The 18,919-nt window shown below is 41.6% G+C and overlaps 1 protein-coding gene across 1 annotated transcript in view; it reads left to right on the top strand.

Annotated features, from left to right (window-relative positions):
* The window catches only part of LOC146769594 (rho guanine nucleotide exchange factor 11-like), a gene marked incomplete at its 5' end in the record, with an annotated part of 243,205 nt that overhangs the window by 152,605 nt on the left and 71,681 nt on the right, over positions 1 to 18,919 (top strand). Inside the window, 2 exon segments of the mRNA XM_085640490.1 lie at positions 7,060 to 7,147; positions 12,807 to 12,902. Coding sequence (XP_085496616.1) covers positions 7,060 to 7,147; positions 12,807 to 12,902 — 184 coding nt within the window.

The raw sequence follows: 18,919 nt of genomic DNA, 5'->3' as shown, positions 1-18,919 counted from the left end.
AAATGGAAACCTACTCACAAAATTACATTTTTAAGTGAACCCATGTCCCTGGTTTTCTTCCAATAGCAATTGCAACAGTTCATCCGTGTTGTTCATGAAAGGTCAGCACGCCTTTTTGTGTGTATACGGTCATATTTTTATCAGTGTTTAGTTCGAAAGACTTTCTTTGTGTTTGTAGGGATGTATAAGGTGCATTTAAAGACAAGTCAGCACTATTCTTCATTATGTGTATTTGTAGATGCTCTGCCATCCATGAGGGTATCTAGGCACTAAGCAGATATGTGCCTATCCCTGCTTATGGGAGGTTGGTTAATTGAAAAGCCTGGATGTCAGCTTCTTGCAGAATTGAAAAAGAGAGAAGGAGTCTCTGATGTGGAATGGGAGCTTGTTCTACACGTTAGGAGCGATGTAAGAGAACGTCAATCTTCCTGATCTGGTTCTGTGTATGTATTGAAAGTGTGCAGGTAGGGGTTGTGCAGAGTGGCGGGGTTTGGGTTGTCGGTGGAAAGAGATGCGACTGTTCCAGTAGGTTGGGGTCTTTGTTGTGTAGTGCCTTGCATGTGTGTGTGAGGAGTTTGAAACTAGGGCATTTTTGTATCAGAACCCAATGGAGCTCTCTGAGGTGTTGTGTGATATGAGCTCTGTGTGGGAGGTTGAAGATGAGTCTGGCTACAGAGGTTTGTAGACTTCTGGTGAGTTGCTTGGTGATTTCGTCATAGAGGGTGTTCTTGAAGTCCAACTTGCTGATTACTTGAGTGTGAGTGACGTTTTTCCTATTGTTGCTTGGGAGCCCTTTGAAGATCTTCCTCAGCATCTTCAAGGTGTGGAAGTAGGATATAGTGACAACATTCACTGCGGTCACATCGAGTTCGCTGTTGATGATGATGTCGAGGTTCCTGGCATGGATGATGAGTTTAAGTTCCGCTGCCCACCAGTTGCAGTCTCATGGTGAAGTGTTCTTGACGAAGATCACTACTTCTGTCTTGTTGGTATTGAGCTGTAGACTGTTGCCTTTCATCCAGTTATCAACTTCAGTCATGCAGGTGGTGAACTTGTTTCTTGTGTTGGGAAACTTGCGACAGAATGCATAAGTTGTGCGTTGTTAGATAGGAGCGGATGTTCAGGTCGTGTTCGCAAATGACATTGGACAGAGGGATCATGCATGTGTTGAAGAGGGTGAGGCTGAGCAAGGAACCTTGAGGCTCTCCACAAATAAGTTTGCAGGCTTCTGAAGAGTAAGGGGCCAGGCTGACACCTTGTCTTCTATCCGTTAACAAGGAGCAGATCCAGCACAGAAACAAAACCAGGGACCACTCAATCACCTTCTCTAAGCCAGTCCACCCTCGTGAATAAGTGCTTTTGATGAGAAACACATACAAATTATTGATGAAATGCCTGAACTATTTTTAACTTTTGGGGATTACTGTAGGTAGTGCCCAGTACGCCTTTTTTTCCTAACTTTGCCATTACTCACAGGGTTGAGCCATAGGTTGTTATCCTCATGCTAAGATGATCTGCTTCCACATGTGGACTGCTGAGGCTAAAACGTCATCAAAAGAATTGGTGTAGGCTGATAAGGATCTTTGAGTCATGATAGACTAATTACTCTTGCATCTACCCATTAAAGAGTTCTGCATAATCTGTTTTATGTCTTTAAAAACGAAATTGAAATCCTTTGAGCCACCATAGTTTCTCAAATGTTTGTACAAATGCTATTCTCCAACCCATTTTGTTGACTTTAAACCCACATTGGCACCAAAGAATCCGAATCAGATAATCTTTTACGAAAGATGCTTGTCTGCTGAAATCTACAAATTACAATCTGCAACCATAGGCCTCACTGCACTACTAATAACTACCAATACTGTCAAATCATCACTTGCTTTGAGGAGTCTCTTAAAACATGACACATACCATCATAAGAAAGACACTTAACCTAAGGTTGTCTCCAGTCTATCCCATAGAGGTAATTGTCACCAGACAACTGTGAATGTGAATTTATAAAGTGCACTCATGCCCAGGGGCATCTAGGTGCTGACCCACTGAAGGAAGAACCAAAAAAGCAGTAAAAAGGATTTGAGGTAATGAAAGACCTGTTGATTAAAAAGCCATGTTTTCAGGCCTTTCCTGAAAGGAAGCAGTCCTGTCATTTTGTTAAGATCAGGGGGAAGAGTGTTCCAGAGTTTGGAAGCACAGGTAGCAAAGCTTCTGCCACCCCATTTGGATCTTCTACCTTTAGGGACAGTTACGTTATATGCAGAAGAGGGGCGTAGAGACCTGTGAACAATATTTTCTTGAATGACTTGCATTCTGACGTCTGCCCTCATCACTGTACTGAATCTGCCCACTTTATATTCAGAGAGGGACTGTTCAATACCAGAAATAGTTGTCATGCATGTGCCCTAATGCTGCTGTACCTGGTGCAAACTTTTGATAATCAGTGGTCACATATTAATGGAGTATAATTGATGTGAAAGTGACTTGCCTTATGTAGATGTTGTTTTGAAAAATACTGGATTCATGAAGTCAAACTGCACCACCTTCTCTGATTCCACCAGCTTATCTATTGGAGTCCCACAAGAACCTGCACCTTCTCCGAGCCTCATCAATGTTGTGGTTGTTTTTTTTTTTTTTATCAGACCAGAATATCAATGATATCCCAAGTGAATATACAAAGGCAGTTACAATGACCTAATATAATGAGTTCTGCAAATCTACTGATGTAAATGAGCCTGCAAACTCTGGTGGCAAAAATCTTTATAACAGCAAATTGGGGCTGTGGCACACCCAGACCCAATGAGATCCAGCGATGTGAGCCTTGTCATTGATGATGTCTCATGTGCTTAAAGCTCTTACAGCCTCATGCATCAACCCAAAATCCAGTCGGTAAAATACCGATTCGGTAATAGCTCCCGGTATTAAGTAAAAAATACCCAATCCCAATGCATCAACCCAAAAGCAGAAATCGCTATTTAAGGAATCCTTAAATAGCGATTCTTTAAATAGGGATTCCTTAAATAGCGATTCCTTAAATAGCGATTGCATTTAAGGAATCTCAAAGTGAGATTCCTTAAATGCAATGCATCAAAGTTAAAAAATTAGCGATTTCGCTAATAGGGGGAGCAAATTACCATGAAGATGAACTGCATGGTAATTTGCAAAAACTTTGAAAAATGCACTTTTGTGCATTTTTCAAAGTTACATGTTGCGCACACACATGCCCTTAGAACATGTGTGTGTGCAACATATGTGCACATATCATTTTCAGGGGTGCAACAGGGTGTCCTTTTGACACCCTGGCACCCTTGAAAGTGCTCCCGCTATTAGCGATTCGGTAATACCGAATCGCTAATACAGAATGGCTTTACAGTCATTCCTATGGGCCTCCAAGCCCATAGGAATGAATGGGTAGGTATTCCTTATTACCGATTCGGTATTACCGATTCGGTAATAAGGAATATTAGGAATCGCTATTTGAATAGCGATTCCTACATGCATAGCCTTTTGCTATTCCTTATTAGCGATTCCTTATTTTTCGCTAATAAGGAATCGCAAATGGCATTGTTGATGCATAGGCCCCATAGTGTCTGAAACCACATGCACGCAGAGGTGATGCAGGCCCAAATCAACCTGAAATAAAAATCTTCTGCAAGCAGCATGCTGATCGTAGCAAATCCAGACCAAAAACATCTTTATATCACTGCCTTCTTGGCCGGACCCCAAGGCAACCCTACCTATACCACTGCTAAGTATCTTAATTAGTAAGTGTTGTCCAATATCTCTCACCAAGTAAATATTGTCATCAAAGATGTGGTTCATCACCTCTTAACATCTGCACAGAATACTAGCTCTTCTACTTTCACCCAAAAGAATTGCCTTATCTAGTTATGGTCTTATCCTGCCTGGATACTGCAACGACCTATACAAATAACAAAATCCAAAATTTTGCTGCATGGCTCATACTCTGGGTAAAACAGAATACCATATTACACCCACCCTTTTAGCACTTCTGTGACTCGAAATCAAGGAGAGATAACAATTCAAAACCCAGTGCTTAGTCTACAGATCTCTTCATGGTTACGCTCTATCGTATCTCAAAAGTTTTCTTCGTCTGTACTATTCTTCTAGGTCCTTGAGATTGGCCTGTTGTTTTGTCCTTACAAAGTCTCATGTTTTGGTGATATTATCTTCCTGTTCGATGCTCACATTTCTGAATGACACTTCTCACCACAGATTCCTCACCTTTAAAATATCCCCAACTTTCGGACTGGATTCAGAAAATGTTATAGATACTGCTGCTGACCCACGCACACAAGGCTCTACACATCCAAGGACCCTCCTAAATTAGCCACCTCCTCATCTTCCACCAACCATTGAGACAACACCATTCCACCTCTCTTTTACTTGCCAATACTCCCTGCATTTACCAAAGCAGAAGTGGAGGATGCTCCTTCTACCACATCAAAGCAAAGACCTGGAACAGCCTCCCCAAACACATCTGGACCATCACATCACTTCCGAAATTCCAAATGGCCCTGAAGACCTGGCTATTCGGATAAGCCTCAGGCTGTAAGCGTCCAGATAACCTATTGGGTGATTAGCTGTGCTTTTTAACTCCTGATTGATTGGGCCCCCGCCTGCTAGCTGGTGGCATTGTGTGACTTTGCATAGGCATCGTACCCCCCAGGCCATGATGGAATGGATCACATATCAAAGAAAAATGTGGAGTCAGAAGAAAAAATTATGCGTCACTCAGCTTCCAATGTTTTAGGTACCAATATCATTGGAGAGAGCTCTTGTGACTGAACCTCTCTAGTCCCTATTTTACATTAGAATGGGGTGGAGGATACCTGGTTGGTTTTATAAATCAACCCTCACCCACCAGTACTACTGGTGGCATGCTTCGTACTTCGGTCCTCACACAATATCACTAATGTGTTTGGATGGGCTCAACGCTATTGACTTGTTTGAAGGTACAATGTGATCTCAGGTTAAAATTGTCTGCAAGTTTTTCCTATTCTTCTGGTGCTTTGCTATTTTTCAAGCTACCTTTGGTATGGTTAAAAATGTAAAAAGAGTATAAAATGTACTCCACCATCTAAGATCAACATGTTTCAGCCAATAACAGTCGTCTAACATGGTTGTATTACTTTCTTTAAGACTGAGGTAGAAGATCGCTTTTCTTTTCCTGACACGGTTTGTGTAGGCTAATCATCTGTGACAATTTTACATGCTATACTTAATGCATCCAAATCAAAGGAGAGCGAGCCCTGTAGATTCCATGTGGTCTGAAATTATTCAGAACTATCCCAAACCCTCAACCTATCTTAGCCACTGGTGGTGTGAAGTTATCACCACTATGGTGTGTTGTTGGGTGGTGTCGTCATTGGGTTTCACACCTAGGCACTCAGTTCCCTAGGTGAGTACTTCCATCCTAGGGAAAATATTTGTGGGATCCGTGTGGTGTTGTTACTAAAATTATCTCCTGTGTTTTAGAACAATTTTTTAACTAAGGTGAAGTATACAGCGGTAAGATTAAAAGGAGGTGTTATGACGTTCAAAGGACGTGTAAATTGTCCTTCACATCACAAATTGTTTGTCAACAAGTTTTAGCCTGTGTTGCCGTAAGGGTCTGGGCTTTTGTCAGGACCAAAATCAATATTCAATGGGTCCCTAACTGTTGTTTTTTTGTGTGTTTGTAGACACATAAGTCGATTATCATGTGTCTTCATTCCAATTCACTTTGTTGGAAAGCTAAATGGGCTTTCGTTGAGCCTCTGCCTTACTTAAGTTTCCTGTTCTGACTCATGCGAAAGATGAGGCTGGATACCATGGCAACTTGCCAACAGCCAATCCCTGTTGACCTGACCTGGGTCTTCCTCATCCTTCCTGGAGTGGCAGAACAGGAAACATAGGTAGTACTTTTTAAGTTAGAGATCAGCGTACTGTCACCAATAATTGTTCTATCTGAGGGTGCGGAAAAGAGTGAAGCAACTGGCGCCAACATGCAAGAGTGGCACCTATATGCAGCCCGGACACTCCTGGGGTAGCACAAAGACTGCAGAGCCATACAATGCTACCTGCTAAGAGGCCATAACAATGTAATTAGGTCTCAATTAGTATGATTCTGAAAGTGTGCATTATATGCATGGATGAATTTACACAGTACATATTGCACATCAGCTTTCAGGAAGAAAAACTGCTGAAGCCACAATGTCGACATACTCTGTGGCATAGCTGTTAGAAATATTTGAATTAAGAGAATTGTTTATGCAGTATTTTAGTGCACTCTGGCCTGCTCCTTTCGATGTACATGGTTGTTTGCATTGTGTGATCGGGAGCGGTTGAGGATGCATGACTGGTGTATAAGCATGATGTCCATCAAGTGAGCCCTGACATATACGTTGCCTGCTGTGCTTGCATCTACGGCTTTGCATTTGTAGGATATTCTCTTTTTTCAGACGGGTGGATCGGATTTCCGTAAAGGGTATTTATGTCTCAGTGTTCTTCATTTTCCATGTACTTGCATACAATAAAATGATGTAAAGAAAAGGCTGGTTACAGGAGTCATTGCATTAAATGAACGAGTTGGTAAATGAGCCTCAGTTGGATAAAATCTGATCACTCTCATTGGGGAAAAAAAACACATTTTTATTTCACTGCCTCGGTCCCCGCTGCCTTTTGGCTGTTGTTTCAGAACCTTTCGGTATTTGCTCTATAAAATGTGATACTTCACCCTGGAGGGCATCAGTGCTTTTATGAACAGTGAAACATTGTAAAAATATAAGTTTGACTGTAATTAGGAATTTGCTAACTTTTCCATCTGCTGAGAAAAGGATTTAACAAGTATGCAATATTATTTCTTCATTTTGTTTTTCAAATTAGTGGTACCTTTAAAAGTTACTTTCCATAGATTTCATAACTGGTACTTATGTAAACTATTGTCTTTATTTGTGGCAAGTTGGTATATAAATAATTAGGAATTCCGTCATTGTTGTGTCTATTAACTTTCGGTTTCTGCCATGGTGGTTTCCTGTATAGTCTTCATTTATTTTTCAGACGAGAACGCCTTTTTCATCATTTCCACATGCGAGTATGTACCACAGATCTATGAGCTTGTGGCACGCACTTCACTGGAGAGAAACAGGTAAGAATTTCAGCTGACACCTTAATACGCGAACAGTGAAGCAACAGGACTCTTCCTAAGGGCCATATTTTGTAGAGGCTCCAAATAAAGTACCCTGATGATTATAGTCAGTGTATCCTCATACAGGCTGGAACAGCTTGCATATATAACTGTTTTGTACAGGGATAGCCAGAAGGAGAAGTCTAAAAAAAGTTCTGATCTCTGAGACTGTTGCGCTTCTCCAGACAACTTGTGTCGAGTCCTCAATGCCACTCTTCTAAGGATAATGTGAAATGACTGGTCCAGTTCTAATGTTAGCAGCAGTCATTTCCGCAGTATTTACATCTTGTCTGAACAGTTTGAGGAATAACCATCAGAGGTTCTGCTGTGGTTCCCTTATATCACTTAATACATTTGTAATGCTTTCGAGAGAAAAGAAATAGTTCTTAGCATGTATCCTTCACAAAGATTTGCCAACATTTTTAACGTAACCCAGTTGGTCTGTTCTAGGAGCGCTGGTCATCAATCACTTTAAAAAGAAAATTCTACTTGTCTTATTTTTGTGGCCTTTTTGTGACTGTTCTTTTCCTTTAATTTTATTTGTATATCCTTCTTGCATCCTATGGTGACATATTTTACTTTTGAAGCTGGTTTTTGCCATATGTATTAACATTAGTACCTGGGTTTTCTGGAGACCAAAATTCTTTGAAGGCCTTAAAGTGCCTAAAATACCTCAGCACACAACACTGATTATACAGTTAGTGATTCACGCTAACTGTAATGGTGAATTGTACATTGATGCATAGTAATTTGATATATCATAACAATGATGAGGGTTACAGCAGATTAGCATCAGCCATAGCCTGCACTTTGGTCTCACAGACTAACCATTTATTCGAAACATTAATTAGGATAGAAGAGGGGAGCCAAGCAGACACAGAACCCCTAGCGTGTTTCAGAACCCACAGCGGAAGAGCAGGTTGGAGTTTTATGATGAGGATGAGTAATATGACCAACTCATCTTAGTGGCATCCCAAGGGGATGAGGATATATGGAAGGACTTAGACACCAACTCTCCTGAGTACAGGTCTGTCTCCATCCATTCTCTGCCAGCCCAACTGGATGACTTTTTTCTGTACGATGTTGTCATTAAAAGGAGAGTAGACACTTAAAAGTACAGCTCGAAAAAGACAGGCCCTAGAGTGTTTCCTCCCAGAAATACTGCTATCACTGAAAAAAGATCTGAAGAAAGAGTTTTTGCCCCTGCTACCTTGAATCATGAACCAGAGGAAAGAAGCATTTAACAAGTCAGCTTTCTCTGAAGTAGTAAGAACAAGGCTAGAGAAGAAATATAAACCCTCTAGAAAGACTTACTAGACAACAAGCAATGAGCTTGCAGACTCCACTGCGAGGAAAAGGGCTAATGCTCCAGCATCCAAAGGACCAGTCCCAGAGAAGGAAAATAAGCTGTTTGAGATGGAAGGAAGAAAGATGAGGCATTCAGCAGCCACACAGTGACGCACCACACATTCTAGTGTTATTAACGGTAGAAGGAAAAGAAAGAACTGATGCAACATGTCCCAGAACAATACAAATGCAATACAAGCAGGAAAGACCATCTTAAATTCCAGCCTCAAGTCAGCCCTTGAAGCTGCTAAAGCAACCAGCAGACCGATGTGCATGGACACTACACTAAGAATACGTGCCTTACTAATAGTATCCAGCTTTAAACAAGAAGTCCACATTTCTTTGATAATTATGTCTTTTACAGGGGAAAGCCGCACGGAGCTGCAGTTGATGACTCTCTCCAGCAGATACAAAAATACAATCATATGGAAAAGGCAGTGGGCCCCTACAATTCAGGTGGTCTTACAGTAGGAGTACTCCTCCTTCCAGGAGAGCAATTGAAAGAGAGAATTTGCAGACCATTCTACAACCAACACAGTGCTCCCAAGGGGTGAGTGTGTAGAGACCTAGTACTGCATGGCCATACCCATTGGCGTGGAGTCACTTCTTTTGAGTCACGGCCTTTGGTGATGGCAGACCATAAGTGGATCAGCCACAGACAGCAAGTGACTCGCAAAGAGAAGCCCTCAGCATCAAACACATTTAGGGAGTAGACTGGGAGGTTTGCTCCTGGAATTGAGGAACATCACGCATCACAAATGGGTGCGAACGTCTTAAAACACAGTTACTGCCTAGAGTTAGGAATGATAACATCAGATGTCAAGCCAAACAGGAGAGCTTGCAAAGGAGAGGAAATGACACTGTTAAAAACAGGAAATACACAACCTCATACAGAAGGACCAGTAGGGCAGGTGCCAACAGACTAACAAAACTAATGACTGTACTCTCTCTGCTTCCTCATCCCCAAACAAAATTTAATATTGAGAACCATCATAGACCTGAGATTACAGAAGACATTCACCAGACACAAAATTTCAAGACAACTTCACTGTAGAAAGCCATCCCATTGCTAAAAGAAGAGGATTACATAGCAACTGTAGACCTCAATGGACACATATTTGCACACCCTGATGAACTTCAAGCACAATAAATCCCTTAAGTTTGTGGTACACAATTCACATTACTAATTCTAAGTTTTACCCTTGGAATAAAGTAAGCACCAAGTGTGTTTACAAAATGTCTTACAGAAGTAGCAGCTCACTTGAGAAAGCAGGAGATACAAGCGTACCCCAACCGATTGGATTGGATGGTGAAAGGCAAACTCGCAAGACTTCCAGAATGGTATACAAAATAATAATGGAAGTAGTAGACATACTGAGTTTCTAAGTGAACAATGAGAAGTCTTCACCACTTCCTATGAAGAAAATGGATAGCTGGGGCAGATTCAGTTGCGATAAAGGCATGCCTGGTTCAAAAGAGAGTGCAGGCATTGATATAGCAGGTTTGCCGCTGCAGGAAGAGACCATCTGAGAGTGAAAACCTGAAATTGCTGAGAATGATGGCTTCAAGCATTACATGAATCCCACCTGCCAGACCCCATGGGACACTCCTCCAAGAAAGGCTGCTGAGCCAATCGTTACAATCTGTGGGGGACTGGGAGGATCTTGTGCAAAAGTAAATATAGTAATGGATAGCAGAAAACATCACAAGAGGCAGGCCACTCAAAATACCCACTTCTCTAGGTCACCATCACAACAGTCTCAACCTACACTGGGTGGGTGCATGCAGGAGAATCAACAGATCAGGGGCTAAAGGAACCCACAGAAAGCTGAAAAACTCATAAAAATATTACAACTCACAACAGACTTCTTTGACTTGAAGGCCTTTCACAAACATATCAGAGAGATAGTAAAGATCCAGACAGACAACCCAACACCAATATTCTTCGTGAACAAACAAGGGAGGGTGGGTGGTTGGGGGCGGGGGGTGTCAGGAGGGCCTGCCATGATGGTGCTATGCAAACTAGCACAGGAGATCTGAATATGGGCACTCCAAAAAAAGATATCACTGACAGCGATACACATGCTGGGGTAGAAAATCATAGACGCGGAGCAGATTAGGCAGACAGAAGGAATCTCGCAGGAGTGGGAGCTAGATCAGGGAGAGGTACAAAGAATCTTACAAAAATAGGGGGGCGCTACACATAGACCAGTTACCTACAAACAAAAATAGAAAATGCCAAGACTTTGCATTGTGTCCAAGTACCCTCATGAAATCTAGCTTATGCTTCGATTAAGGTATGCCTAAGAGCGATAGAAGCATATGCACTGGCGAATTGCACGCTTACATGTAACGTCATAAAGGGATGGTACTTACCACCGTCAAAGATGGGACAAAAAATAAGGACAATTATGTAGCCAGTAATTCTGTGGCGGAATAATGCACAGCATTTGTATCTACAAAAGTATTCTAGTTTCAAAACTATTGTTACAGCTAAGTACATATTTATTTTCATAATCTCATGTTATCCACCCTTGATCAGTAAAGCTGTCCAATTGCTCTCCAAATAGAGGTACCTGAAATGTATTGTTTTTTGTTGCTACTTCTTTTCTGGATGAGGTGATTTCTTCTCTAATTTGTTTTGCTTTTGTCACTCCTCTTGAATTTCGTTGGATTTTGCAACTTAGGGAGTAATGTGAAAGGGCCATTTTATGTTGCACTCTCTTACTTAACTGTTAATACAAATATGAATTTAATGGAACAAATAAAAAGTACCATTTGCATATAGGATAGAATTAGTGGTTCTATTAATCTGGATTTAAGAGTTTTTAATTCATGTTTCAGACTTTTCAAGCATTTTTGGACAGACTTTGTGTATTGTTGGCCGCCTTCTGGTATGCACACAATAAATGTTTACTGATAATTATTTGTTTTATTGCCGCTATTTTTCACAGCGTCAGCCTTTAGCGGAGGAGCAGTCATGCATGTTTATAACACATGAAGGATTCAGAAGCAAACTTTGGTTGGTTACATAAATTGTCTTGGAAATTTCGATAGTAGGACAGACAGATACAAACATTTGTACAAACTCTGACCTGGTGGAAGTGGGTTCTGTAAAACAAAGTGATGTTTTTGGGAGGAAAATATGGTTCTTATTCCATCCAAATAAGGAGTGAGGGCTCAATCTCTGATAAAGATAAATGTTGTGAATGAGTGTTCCTGCATTGAAGGAGAAGGCCTCACTTTTTGTCGTTCTTTGCCGCGGGGATCTTGCACCCCATCATATTGTTCCTGATGGTGTGGCCAGAGAAGGTAGTTTCCATCCTTTAGTTCAATTTACTGGTGGGAATAACTTTACAAATGGCGGGCGCACAGTGACCTCAACTTGATGTGAGTTTGAAGGATTGACACTGGAGGATGCTGAATATATACAGGTGGCTGTTTTTACTGGTATCGCTGAGTGGTGTTTCCATGGAAGACGACCTTCTCAATGGTCTTTTGATGTATGCTGTCTTAAAATGTTATACCTATATCTTTATGCATCTTTATATCATGATACGCCTTGCTATTATCTTTTGTGTATGTAAAGCGCTTTGATACCCACGGGTCTGGGAGTGCTATATAAAACGTATAAATTAATAAAATGGTAAAAGTCGAATCCAGGACAAACGTGGAGACTGGAAATGTATGTATGAAATATATTAATGATATGCCATGCATGTAGCATAATAATGGAGAAGCACCCTAAGCATGACACGGCCTTGTCTGACTATCTAGTGGACCCACATCACTGAACCTGTAGTCAGTAGGCTCCTGCATGAGAATTTTAGTGTGTACCCACGCAAGTTGAGGATATTTTAGAGTATTAGACAGCACTTTACTGAAGATCAAAATAAAATAAAAAAATTCAAATTCCCACATTGAGTTAAAAAAGAAAGAACGTGTTGATCACGTGTGTCTAATCCTTTAATTAGTCACTCACTAAACCAGGCGTCACTTCTAACGAGACAGCAGCTCTGAATGGCCTTCATGTTGAACATGTACCTGTTAAAAAGTTTATCTTGGTGCAAGCTGAGTTTATTTCCTCTTCAAACCTTACTTTGCTGCATAACAGAACTGCCAGTCTTGTTGATCCTTTTTAACAAAATAATAACTTTCTGCAAGAGAACCCTACTCCCTCATTTTCTGGTTGTCAATCAGACAGTGATGTTTTAATTTGATAATTTCATAGACTGATGCTCATTTTATTCAACTTATTTCTTCGTTTAAAAAGGTGGAAAGCTCAAATTGAAAACGTAGTGGAAGTTGCAACGAGGAACTTCAGTAGCTGTGGGCAGGAGCCGGTCAATCACACGCCTCCTCCTGTCAGGTGAAGTGAACAGTCTTATTTCCTGGATTTGCCAATCACTTGGCAGAAATTGAATTCTGTGCAGTGTTGGCTATTGCCAGTATGTTGAAATGACTAACAAAATGTCCAACACAAGCACACTTATAGCCATGAGTGGCAAATGGTTATTTGGAGTTTTGATTCTATTATGCATTCACGTTGTAGTTAGAATTTTAAGGAGCCCTGATTCATTCTGCAGCACAATATTAACTTATTTATACGATAAGGGAATGACAAGACTTCACAAATGGGCAAATTCGTAGACCGGAGAACACAGAATAATGTTCAGTTAGCCGGTTAAATAAGTTCTAGATTGAACAATGCTTTATGGATCATGTGCACTTACTCACATTGTTTAGTTACTTCAACCAGTGCCCTAGAAAAATAAGCAAAAATGTAATTGCACAATGATGCTATTTTAGAGGTATCGGTGTCTCTCTTACACTGGGTAGTGCTTTCTGCCTGCACTTCTTAGCTGGAAAAACAAAATCCCGACATGATCACATTGCTGGTCTTTCTATCATTTAGGGCCTTATTATGGGTTTGGCGGCCCCCTGCAGTGCCACCCACAGGAGGACTGCCAAAGCTGTGGTGTGCTTGCCCGCCGGATTACGATTACATTCAATGGTGGGCAGCCAGTGCTGGGGTGGTCTCCCGGCGGTGAGCTGTTATGATGATCATGCGAGAGCCTAACATGCTGCCCGCTGCCTTGACAGCGCCTGCAGTATGTTCCTGCATGGTGTGGCATGCATGCCACACTCTGCAGGGACAGGGATGCAATTCCAGGTGGGCAACATGTGCCCACCTGCATTCACGCCCAGAGGCAGCAAGAGGGCTCTGTTAGGGCCCCCTTTGTTGCCTCTCTGCCCCCCTCTCCATGACAGGCTCCCCACCTTGAAAAAGGTACTTGACAATCAACTCAGAATATGCTTGGTGGTGCTGCAGCGGCACTCCCAGGATATTCCTGCTCCTGACAGCTGCACAACAGCGCGGGATCCTGGATTCCCCGGCGGACACATTGCTCCTGTAGCGCTCCGACCACACACTGCGGGCCCGCAGTGTGCAGGGGGTGGGACCACCACAGTGAGTACGGCGGTCCTATGGACCTCCATACTCGCAATAAGGCTGTTAGTGTTATTGACATCAATGTACGCCTAGCCACCACTATAGTGATTGTGATTTGTAATTTCATGGAAGTCTATTCTGTGTGTGTCTTGCTTTTGCTTCATTGCTAAAGCTTTCACATGCCTGGGTGGCCCACCTTTGAAAGAGGAGCCCACGGGGTTTCCAAACCCACGCAACTGTCTATGACTTTCACTGAAATCACAGTTTATGAACCAGAAGCCACTGCTTCGTAATGGACATATTGGAGAGTCTAAAAGGTAGAAGGTGAGAAGACAGTAGATTATCAGGCAACTTTGAAACTCTCCTATCTCTCCTAAGATGCGTTAATTGCTAGCCTTGGGCATCTATTTTAGCCACTATATTTATTTATTTGGGAATTTTATTAAGTGTTCAATGTCTTCTGTCAGTTGCTTTAAAGTGTTAAAAGTCTTCAAGACAACGTCATCTTTTAGGGTAGTTTTTGTCAGATAAGTGAGCTATAACTGTGCTAATTTTCTTTAGCTGTGACCGGTTTACTACAAAAGCTGGTATGAAAGGTTTTCAGATGTTTTCGAAACCCCATGTGGTTTGATTCAGTTCTCAGATTTTGGGGTATTCTAAAACTTAGGAACTTGAATCTGCCTCTCTGTTTGAGTAATTTGAGGTGATGAGGTGCGCATTGCTCCTTACTCAAATTCATTTTGACATTCTCTAGATTCTGATAGATGATTGTAACTGCAGATGCCTTGCCTTTTGAATTCCTGCAATTATCAGACAAAATCCAGAAACGTTATTAGCAATTGCTCCTACGCATTGATAGGCGGTGCCATCAGACTTTGCATTAACTTTGTTGCTCCTTTGCAAATGTTAGCAGGAAGCCATATATGTGTGCAAGTGTTGCACATTAGCGTCAGATCCTTATTTTCCTCATTCTTCGATGGTGATCTGGAACTCCACTTCTGAACTTCGTCAGCGTCTTACCTACTTTAAAAACTCTTTTTTTGAAGATGTTTTGCTAGGGATCTCAGGCTAGAGGTTTCAGTCGGTGCCACACCTACAGAAAGCAAATATATGGCACAGACCCGCATGACATCTGTTTGTGGTATCGTGGATGTAGGCATGATTCAGAGTCATTGAACAAATGCTCTCTTATGCGTCCAAAGGCCTTTAGGGATCAGATGACAAAATTGTATGTCACAGAGCACAAAAAACTGTACTGCTAGAAGTCCAGGTCCCCATCCTCTGGTAAGTGTAAGAGAAAGGATGTTCCAAATCTCATTGTAAACACAGAAGTGCAGATGGTTGGCCTCCCCTCAGGGCAGATTCCAACCATGGTTCACATGCTCCAATGCGCTGTGAATTTCTCTGTGAATCCTAATCTCCGCAGCAGGTGGAGGCCTTTTAGGAGGCACTGCTGCAGCTTCTATGATCAATTCTGGATTCTCCTGGAGTACCTTTGGTCCCTGCTTCTGCAGGAAACCAAGTCGGACTTCCGCTTGTAGCTCCTGCTCCAGCACCAACTGTGAACCCATTAGACCTCTGTATGTACCCTCACCAATGCTGAGCCACACCTTAACTTCATTGATGGAGGCCATACTGGTTCCAGCAATGCCGGTGCCTGCCCCTTCCCCACCCCCAGCTTCAGTGGCACAAATTCTGTCTCCAACTGTGACCCTGATGTCTGGTCTCCACCCAAGCTCAGCTAGATCATAGCCAATGTCTCTTTATGAGATTACAAGGGCATAGCCAGTTATGCTAGAAGACCATCTTCGGAAGTGTATTAGTCTCATCATCAGTATTTTCTGAGACTTGAGACATTATGTGGCCAAACACAGATGGCATAGAGAACCCTCAAGATGTTCCACATGCTAGAGACGATGAGGCAGACTGTTGTTTTCCTTCTCACTAGACTGATGATGGGCTATACATAGATTACCAAGATGCTTCTTGGCTCCTTTGCTGTGGTGGGAGGTATTGTTGAAAGGAAGATCCACACCTTGGAGAAGTGAATTACTTTATTTTGTGAGCAGCCTGAAGTATAGATTGCAGTAGCCAACATCACCAACATTCCTTCCCACCGTTTCCCAACCGTCGCCTCTCCAGTGTTCTGTGCATAATCACAAAACCCTCACTACATTGTAGGTTCCACACATGGATGACCTTACCAACAAGCCCACAACACATCCCCCTCTTTATTACAAAAAACAAAAATATTGACAAAAAACCCATCAAAACTGATTAACTTAAAGTTGGAAACAAAAACACAGACATCAAAGATAATAACCCTATGGCCTAAATACAAAATGAGAAAAACTCAAATAAACCACAAAATGCATTCTACATTACCATACTCATAATCCTCTAAACATTTTGACAATTTCCTAATTCTTTTGTCAATGTCTTGTCCAGCATGATGTACATGAATTTTCCCATTAGCAGTCCTAGAAGTGACTCCAGACTACTCACCACTCCCACATTAGCTTCTTCCAACGCCACTTCCCTGTCTTCAATCATCACAGCCTCACTGCTCTCCTCCAGAATATCTGAATGTACAGGTACCTTGTGTTCCCTTCCATTGCTGACCATCTTTCCATCATCTCAAAATCCTCCAAAAAGTCAGCTTCAAACTTATGTGACTCCCCATGAACTTGCTTCCATATCTCATTTGGATCCACAGCCACTCAATTAAGATTCCATACTTTACCGTTAATCAACCTCACTGAATTACACAAAACTTCAAAAAGTTCCTCCAGTTCATAAAATCGACAATTCCCTTGAGCTACTAAACCCAGTTTCTTAATCCGAACCCAGTCACCCACTTTGACCTTCACCCATTTTGAACCTCTCTTAGTATCATAATACAACTTACCTTTATAATGACTCTCTCTTACTTTTCCCCACACTCCTTTAACTGACTACTATTCCACACAGATATGAAATAACCAGGTGTAAACTTGGTCCCAGGATTCCTACCCCTCATCATAAACAGAGATACTCCACTTGATCGATTATTAGTAACTCTTGTAAGCCCAAACCATTTTACCCAGTTGAGTAACCCAGTCCTCATTACTTGCCCTACATAACTGTATGATACATTTGATCACACGGTTAAATCTGCCAACCATACCTTTTGCCACTGGGATTGTTTAGTGCAGTGGTCTCATGGTTCACACCACTGCTTTCAAGATAAAGCTTAGTTTTATTGGAGACACATTTCATTCCATTGTCGCTCAAAATGATAGCAGGAATGCCTTCCAATGTATAAATCTGTTCAAGGAATTCACAAACTGTATCCATAGTTGCCTTTTCCACCACCTTCACGGTACGCCATTGCCAAAAGAAGTCAATAAAAACCAACACATACTTCTGAGGTTTCCCAAAGGGTCCTACAATGTCAACTGGAATCAAACATTTACTCATAGTTGGTGTTAAAGTCTGTAAAGATTTATCAGCCAAAACACAATTGGGGCCCTCTCTTACATATCTTTCCACCTCAAGATCCATACCTGACCACCAAAACATCTTCATCGCAATAGACTTGGTTCCAGTAATTCTAGAATGCTCCTCTTGCTCCGAACTGATAACCATTCTTCGCAAATCTTGTAGTGGAGTTACTTTTTGTTCTCTCAGAATTGTGCCACTTCCAACAGTCAAGTCAGTCCTTACCTCCTGGAATGATTTCATAGATTGATCTATACCCTCTTTCCTTGGCCAACCGTCAATCAAGTAAGTCATAACTGCTTGTAAAACGTTATCCTTCTTTTATGTTTTACTCCATTCTTCTCTGACAGCAGGCATGCCACTATCGTGCACTTTGAAAATTCTACTGTTAAACCCTTGGATTCCAAAATATTTAACACCTTCATCAACCCCTTATCGTGTTCGTCCCCATTTGGACCAAAAATGAAAATATTGTCTTGGAATACCTTTACATCTTTTCTTTCCCAAAAATTTAAAACTTAAACCACTGAAAGACTGCAGCCGCCGACTCTAGGTGAAATGGTGTGAGCTTAAATTGGAAACACCCATCAGGGGTGACAAAAGATGTATGTTTCTGGGTATCCTGAGCTAAAGAAATTTGGTGGTGTGATGACAATAGGTCAATGGTGAATAACCACTTGCCAATTCTGACAAAAGTTACCAGCACATTAATTCTTGGCAACAGAAATTCGCCAACAATTATGATGTTGTTCAAATGGCATAAGTCAACACACAGCACATGTTGCCATTGCTTCGTCTAGCCAACACTAATGGGGGAAACCCAATCAGAGTCTTCTATTGGTTCAATAACCCCAAAGAAAACTTCTTCTCCAGCTCTTCAGAGACTTCATCCCTAACCATGAAAGGAATGTTCCTTACCTTGTGGACATTAGGTCTAGCATCATCCTTCAAAATAATTCTGTACTCAAATCCTTTCAAATTCCCCAACCTACCACTAAAAACCTTTGGAAATCTTTTGAGCATATCATTGCCCATATGCACTCCTTTATCAACCACCATTACTTGCTCTTTGCTACTGGGATCAAGCACAATGTGCAAATTTCCATGGTCAAACTAACCAAACACAAGGGGGCCCTTTCATAGCAACATGCAATCCGCCCGAGTCAGCCTATTCTTGAATCTCAAATTAAACCACCTAAACCCAACCATGTCAATACGTTATCCACTTTAACCCTGAGGACCCCTCCAACTTTGTTTGACAATTCTTTCTCTCCGCAGCTCCTCGTTGATGATAGTTTATGGGGACCCAGAATCTGCATAAATCTTTAAGGATACATCAACAACAGTCATCCAGCACTCAAATTTAGGTCTGTGAGATTTACCATCAACATTCAAAACAAGGCTTCTACACAAACTAGCTACATTGTGACAGTGCTCGTTGTCACCTTCTGAAG

The sequence above is a fragment of the Triturus cristatus genome, unplaced genomic scaffold (genome assembly GCF_964204655.1).
Source record: "Triturus cristatus unplaced genomic scaffold, aTriCri1.1 SCAFFOLD_374, whole genome shotgun sequence".
NCBI classification, from domain to species: domain Eukaryota; kingdom Metazoa; phylum Chordata; class Amphibia; order Caudata; family Salamandridae; genus Triturus; species Triturus cristatus.
The sequence above is the reverse complement of the archived record's forward strand: the minus strand, read 5'-3'. Positions and strand labels throughout refer to the sequence as shown.